The sequence below is a fragment of the Galeopterus variegatus genome, unplaced genomic scaffold (assembly GCF_000696425.1).
Source record: "Galeopterus variegatus unplaced genomic scaffold, G_variegatus-3.0.2 Scaffold4606, whole genome shotgun sequence".
Classification (NCBI taxonomy): Eukaryota; Metazoa; Chordata; class Mammalia; order Dermoptera; family Cynocephalidae; genus Galeopterus; species Galeopterus variegatus.
This window is the reverse complement of record NW_007730717.1, coordinates 148,576-156,492: the sequence shown is the minus strand read 5'-3', so window position 1 is coordinate 156,492 and position 7,917 is coordinate 148,576. Positions and strand designations below refer to the sequence as shown.

Below are 7,917 nucleotides of genomic sequence, written 5' to 3'. Positions count from 1 at the left end.
TCACAAAGTAGCATTAATCTTAGAAATCAGAGTAAAGATGAAAAATAAACACTTATTAACTATAGTTGTGGTAAGTTGCAGAAAAGAAAGAAATGAGGTCCTACCAAAGAGAGAACTATGAAGATTTCACCTAGGTTGCAGTGGTCTATGTGAAGATTCCTGTGGGATAGGAAATCAATACTGGAATCCAGAGGGTGAATGTATTTAGCTTTAAAAGAGTTATCCAAGTGGAGGAAATATGGTGTGTGAAAATCCTGAAGAAAGGAGCATGGTGTGTATCAAAGAAACTTTTACGGATTAGCGAGCAAAGGGGAGAGGTATGAAAGGGACAGGAGCGGCAGACAGTGAGCCCACTGCTGCTTCCACCTGCACAGTCCTGACCTGACACCTCGTTCCCTCCCCCAGAACAACACAGGACAGGAACCTTCCCATAGTCAGGGATAGTGTCTGGTTCATCAAGTATCCCTGTGGAAGCAAAATATTAAAATGTGATAAATTCTCAATGTATACGGTAGATTAACTAGTTAATTATTGCATTGTTTTTAAGTTGGAGATGAGATCAGAATTTTGAGGTCTAATTCCTATAGTTTGGGTAGAAGGAAACGAAAGAGAAGGAGAACAGGAAAAACAGTGTACCTCAGTTGAGGAAGTGCTGGATGGAGCTGGTGATGAGATCTGGGCAGGTGGGGCATGGCCCATGGGAGAGGACGTGCTGGCTCCTGCAGGACAGGGAGGCTGCATCTGCTCCTCAGGCACCTTTTTCTTTTTGGTTCCAGTCTTTTCTGTGGTTGTGTTTTTTCTTTTCTGAAAGTAGTTTAATTTTTTTGTTAATGGTTTTCATTATCAAATGAAGTAGAACACATTTTCATTACTGGGTAGTATGTTTATTATAACTAAAAATGTTTTTCCTGGAGCTTGAGGGAGTGCTGCCCATCCCCCAGCAAGTTGTAAGAGGGGGTTGTAGATGTTTTCGTTAAAAAAAGAAGAGGAAAAAGTTATACACATCATTCTTCTAATTACTGGTGTTGTGGAGTGTGACTGATTTGGAATTAGAAAAACTAGGTTTTTGTAAACATGGGCAAAACATTTTCCCACCTGATTCTCAAATAAATGCACCTCTCTAATAGGAGCAAAGATATAATGTTTATTTCCAGTCATGAGCCCCATAACAATATTTTGGTCAATGAAGACCACATGTAAGACAGTGGTGCCATTAGACTATATTGCATTTTTACTATATTTTTTCTATGTGCAGCTATGTTTAGATATATAAATACTTACCATTGTGTTGCAGTTGCCTAGAGTATTCAGTACAGTAAAACGCTGTACCCGTTTGTAGCCTGTGAGCAATAGGCTATACCATCAGGTTTGTGAAAGTACACTATATGATGTTTGCACAACAATGAAATCCTCTAAAGATGTATTTCTCAGTACATACCCACGGTTAAACAATTCATGACTGTATACATAGTTACATTATGTTTCTAAAAGTGCTTAACTCACGCCTTGCACAAAAAGATGATCAATTATTACGCAATTTTGTCAATTAAAACTTGATGGGAAACTAATGAAGAAATAATTGCCTGATGGAGAGATTGAGTGGAAGAGCCATAGCAGAGTGTCTTCTGTGGGATCTCAAGCCTGCTTGTTTTCCTCAGCTTACCTGAGCAACAGGAGTTTCCTCTGCTCCTTCGGATTTGAGAACTTTGCTTGTGGTAGGTGTAAGTGTAGCAGGACCCAGTTCTCCTTGCTTGCTTTTTTTCGATGGTTTTTTTCCTTTTGCTAAAACAGATTTAGTGTTCTTCACAACTGATGGGGGTGGGGAGGAAGGAGGACACATAAATCCAAAGCAGCTGGTGTAGGACAGCTGAAGCAATTTCAGTACTGTTTACTCTCAGCTCCTGTTTGTGGTCTAGGTATGCTAGTGTCTGCCTTTACTGCATGAGCCCAGCCTGGCTGCAAAGTGACCAACAGTCACAACACAGGCACAGGCACAGGCACTGTCTCATGGTCCTTGGTTCTTCCCTTACTTGTCTCCTCTGCAGTGAGCACATCCCTCCTGTCCTCTGAACTCCATGTACCTCAGTCAAATCTTTTCTTAATTCTGTTCTTTTTTTTTCTTTTAAAAATAGAAAGTTTTTTTCTAATATTGTCTGTTGGGTTATCTTCTGCAAATAATCTATTCAAATTTGAATGGAAATATGATCTCAATTTGTGAAATAACAAGGCAATGTTATTGACCTTTGCTCTTCTAAAATATTTTTGTTTTTTAAAGTTTTTTGATTTTACAAGAGGGGACTTGGTTGCATCTCTGAGAGTTAGACACATTTACATGCTGCCTTGTCTTTTTTACTATAAAGGGTAATGATAGGTTAAATGGTCTCAGTTGAACAGAAACATTGCTTGGTTACATGCACATATTTTAAATAGATGCAACAATCTTCAGGATTTTGTTTCCTCATTATTTATTTTTCTATTGCATTGGAAGTTTCAGTCTCTAATCAACTCCATCTCACTTTTGTTCTTCTACTGCATCCCAATACACCCTCCAAAATACACCAATAACTTCTGGAAAAGGAATGCCTTAAGTTTTCCACTTGTTGGCATCTGAAGTACCAAGATTTTTATGCCCATTTAGGTATAATTTGGGAAAGAGAGGTATCAACCATGACCAAGGTGAGGTTCTATCCAAGGTTGGGAAGGGTTAGGGAAGAATGATAGGGAGGGAGTGTTCCCTGTTCCCTAATACCTTTTAATTTCTCTTTTCTAAGAGTTTTAGCAAGGCCTTTAAGTGTTGGTATATCTTCAAAGAATTCTATTAATTTGTCCAAACCGGCATCGTGTTGGAACTTTTCTTCCATCAAGTCAGCAATCTGAATTCTGTTGAATTGATCTCGCATTTTTCCAGTCAGTCTTAAATCATGGGTCAGTAAAGACTTAATTGCTTTAAAATGATAATCACTGATGTTCTCTAATCCTTTCAGTAGAACAATTTTCTTGTATTCATTCACCATCTCTAAAGATATGAGTGAGCCTATGAAAGAAAAACAGCACACAGTGTTACACATCTCTAAAGACAATTAAAAGACTGGATATGCCTATGTGAGTGAGTGACCAGTATGAAAGTATTGTCCATAGGTGTGTGTGACAAACGGGGACATAATTACCATACATGTCACTGTGGAAAATGAATTGAGGACTGCTGCATTAGAAACTTCTAGGAAAATCTTCCCTACTAATGACGATGGTTGTGTTCAGTCCGGGTGGGTGTGGTGGAAGGATGTCAGGAAACAGGCAGTTGTTGCAGTGTTTAGAGTGTGAGATGTGTAGAGGTCCACTCCTGTGGACCTTTTTAGCATCTTGTGTACTTCGTTGATGATACTCAGTGCATAAAATTGATTCTAATTTTCTTTTTAAATTCATAATGTTTTTTGTTTTAGGAACCATGTCTTTGTGTACTTTTGTATGATTGGAATGTTCATATTTCTGGGGGTCTTAATTGCTTTCTTCTAAGGAGAACACAGGCTTCCTCAGATTGAAAAGGCCTGTAGAATGAAGGAAAAATTACACAAGACACATTGTAGTGAAACTAAAGAATACAAAAAACAAAATGAACACTCTGTAAGACTTCGGAAATAAAGAGTAAAGCACCTACAAAGATTCAAGAATCAGACTGAAACTGATTATTAACAGCAAAACTGCCTGCAGCAGCACAATGGCAAAATTTTTATATAATACTCGTTCAAAATCCCATATCTAATGTATGAAGTGAAAAATTTTGATTTGCTTTGTCAGTGTGACAACACAATTTATTCGCGAAATAAACTATATGTGAAGTGACAGGAGGCTATGCATAATCTTTATTCATTCCACTTAAATTTGAACATTCATATGTCTTGTTGCTAAAATATTAGTGTGTTTGGCTTTGAGGTAATGATCCAGAACTCAGTGGGGTTTCTAGTAATATGGTACTTAGAATATACACATTAAATATTCTTTCTGAAGCCTCCAAATTCTAAATTTCAACACATATCTAGCCAAACAAGTACAGAAGAGGTGCTCTCAAACTTTCTTGAGGGAAAAAATAGTTTTAAAATTACAGTTTTAATACAGACAAAATGATATTTAAACAGGAGAGCCTCAAAATCTATTCTCTGATATTCAAGGCCTCAGTCGTTTTGCAAGACAAAAACCCACACAGAAACATTTATTGAAAGGAATATTCAATAAGAAAACAATAAAGTCAAGAAATAATCAGGCCAAAAGGAAAGAAAGAAAGGTGAAAAATAAACTTGATTAGGTGTGCCTCTGTCTTAAAAATAAAGCCATGATCAAAGAGAAATAAAAAGTATATCAACATTGTGGAGGAATGGAGGAAATGAATATGACGGTTCACTAACGTATTTGCTTAAGATAGAGGTACAAGTTAAAAAAAGAAAAACAGGGAGGAGAGTACAGAAGCACTATATGTTAATATATAATTACGTAACATATGTAATGTGTTAATTATCAGCATATACATGAAAGTCCTAACCAGTTAAATGACAACTTTCATCAAAGTTTAAGAAATCTATGTGTAGGTTGTTAATAAAAGTTCACTAAAAAAAAAAAAAAAAAAAAAAAAAAACTTAAAATATCATGCAAAGAGTAAAAGAAATTCAGTTTATCTACATTAGTGTAATTTTAAATAGAATTTAATACAAAAAGTATTATCAGATACCACATAATGATAAAAGTTTCAACTCCTAAAAAGGTACAAAAGTTTTAGTTATGGATTTATCTAATAATAATAAATTTATACAGATTATTTGTTATTACCTGTTAGTCCTAAATGGTACTATAAATAGTATTATGTAGTATATTTCACTCCTTATACACACACACATACACACATACCCACACACACATATAAATTTATATGCCTGTATATGCATGTATATACTTATACATCATCACATATATGCATAATATACATTTTATATTTGTGTGTATACATATATATTACATATGCATTTCAGAGAACAACAAGTATAAAAATTTCATGGTAAGAGATTTTGATATTATCTCTTAATTACTAAGTAAATAAGGTAAAAAAAATGTCTGAAAGATTTAGAAAACTTGAACATAATCAATAAACTTAACAAGATTTATTGAACATATATTAGATCCTGAAATCAACATTTAAAATCTCACATTCTGTTCAAGCACTCATGAAATATTGTACTAGTCTATACAAAAAGTCTTTAAATATTTTAAAAGTAGGGAAAATAAATCTATTTCTAATTGACTCTCCTGCCTCTCCCCTATACTTTGCCACTAGAAAAACACATTATTAATTTTCAGGAGTTAGAAAGTAATCCCAACATGATTTAAATATTGCCTTTAACACTTGATGTAAAATGGAGCTAACATAAAAGTTAAACATTAAATTACAAAGACACCATGTATTTGAATAGCTGTGTTCAAAAAATTGACATTTTCTCTGCATGTATGAATTTGTTCTCATGTTTTGTAGAACTAGGAAAATACCACACAATACAGCTTTATGTACAGATGTGTTTATTATTTAATATTATTTCATGCTACTTTTTTTGTGTGTCACTATCTTGTCGTTTACCCAGACTTCCGGCACAGCTGCCAAGATTCGTACACTCCCTCCAGCCGTGAAAACCAAAGCCCTCTGCTAAATATCAACTTAAGATGCTATATACTCATATAAATTATTCATCAAAATGTGTTTCCCTTTGCTCAGGCATCAGTTATGGTGAAATAAAAAATGTCTATTATCTGCCTAAGTAAATGAAGGATTAAAATCAAGCACCCGCGGTTTTCACTTTTCTGAACACAGTAGATACCCGCCCTACTCCCCTCACCCACCATCCTGAAGAACCAGCACTGATTTTTCCCTTGTGATCTTGTGGATTTCAAGGAGATGTCTGGAAATTCTCCTCAAAAGAATACCTACAGGACTCACCTCACTGAAAAAGTTTTCCACAGTAACCCAGATCTTGGGATCTTCAGAAATGCAGGAATCAGTACTTGTTTTCTGTTTGAGTAGGAAGATAAACCAGCAAAGCTCTCAGAAACTGAACTGCAGGATGTTATAATCTCATGAAATTCTAAGAAAATGAAGTATTTCCAAAGATAACAAGGAAAAATAGCACTGATTGGAGTCACTTAATAACTTGACTAGTGCTGGCTGTCTTGTACGGTGCTTTCCTCTATGGAGAGGGGAGTTAGAAAATCATGTTGCGACTCCTCCCATCAAGGCTCTTAGCTTTCGATTCTGCTAGTCAGAGAAAATGAACAGTTTCCTTCCTGACCGAGTCTCAATCAAAATGTAATATTATAGCAAAGTTATACTTAAAGTTTTTTTCTTACAAATACCAACAGACAAGAGCAGTCCCAACATTAGGACTTCCTTGTCCAGCAGATTTACGTGTAGTTCATTAGAAAGCAATCTTCCCTGAAATAAATCTCAAATATAAGAGAAGTAAAGTAAATTACCCAGCTGCTTCTCCCTCCTTTCCTGTTTACAATGTAGAAGTGGCGGGAGGAAATCTTGGTAGAGGTGTCTGTTGCTACAAGTACCTGACTCCCTTTCTGGGATGGGAGTAAGTCTGCTATGAAATTTCTATTGGTTTAAATACTGACTATTTATACTAAGTAGTCATCCAGTTATTAATAATTGACAAACCTGGGGCTTTCCAGAAGCAGGGTATCATTATGAATATGTAGCTCCTTGCGCAAATATGTAGAATTATGACACTAGCTGCCCTCTTGACTAGTACTAGGCTGCTTTCCCTCAATAATTAAATTTATGATTACTCACTTTTCCTGCTTTTTTCCATGAGTAAACACAGGAGGTAGTGGGCTCATATCATGAGAACAGTGAAACCTTGAATTCCTGTTTTAGGAATTTTGTCCATTGCATCTAAGTAACCAAATTTACTGGCATAATGTCATTCATTATATTATTTTATTATCCTTTTCATATCTATATTATCTGTAGTGTCATTCCATTTACATTCCTGTTCCTGATAATTTATGTCATCTCTCTGAAGAGAAGTGCTTAAAAAAGCTCAGAGTCAAGAGGGGAGATAAAAAGATCACTAAAGGAATTTGAAGCCTCTGGCGCTTACAACTATAGCAAACATTAAACCCATTTCTAACACCTAGCCAGATTAACATAAAATCTCATGCTAAACATCTATTTATTTAAGCTCCTATTACCTGATAAAACATGTCTATCTTTCAACAAAAAATGAGAAGGCAAGCTAAAAGACAAAGAAAAACAGAGTTTGAAGAGTCAAAAGAAACATTAGAACCAGATTCAGATGATTTAATATGTTAAGGTTGTAATGGAAAAAGTAGACAGCATGCAAGAGGAGACTGGTAATATAAGCAGAGAAAAGGAAACAGAGAGAATCAAAAGGAAATGCAAGGAATTTGATCCATTGTAATAGAAATGGAGAATATTCAGTAGAGGGGACACAATCTAGGAGATAATCGGTAAGCTCAAAGACAGATCAATAAAAATTTTCCATACCGAAATGCAAAAGGAAGGCATAATATTATAAAATGTAGCATATGCATAGTTGAACAACTAGTAGGTGAAAAAAAAAAAAAAACAAAACAGAAGAAAGCAGAAAAAGCATTTGAAGCAATTGTCGCCAATCAATTTTCAAAATTAATCATAGACTCAAAATCTCAGGTGTGGAAAGCACAGATAATATTGAGTGTGATAAATATCCAAAAGCCTCATATCTATGCATGTCATATTCAAACTGTACATAAGGCAAAGGAAAAAATCTTGATAGAAGCCAGAGAAAAATAAAACACCCAGGATCAATGTGAAGAATTACTTGTAGGCCTCCTCTTCAAGACAGGTTAAATGTTCTTAAGGGAGAAGAAAAA

General features: G+C 35.2%; 1 protein-coding gene across 1 annotated transcript; it reads right to left on the bottom strand.

Annotated features, from left to right (window-relative positions):
• Positions 1-297: 297 nt before the first annotated feature.
• PYHIN1 (pyrin and HIN domain family, member 1) lies at positions 298-6,139 on the bottom strand. The gene is made up of 5 exons (XM_008587964.1): positions 5,975-6,139; positions 2,750-3,034; positions 1,664-1,809; positions 637-804; positions 298-465 (listed from the first exon to the last, which is right to left on the bottom strand). The coding sequence occupies exons 2-5, from the start codon at positions 3,012-3,014 to the stop codon at positions 298-300; spliced, it is 747 nt and encodes a 248-aa protein (XP_008586186.1). The 5' UTR covers positions 3,015-3,034; positions 5,975-6,139.
• Positions 6,140-7,917: the final 1,778 nt, after the last annotated feature.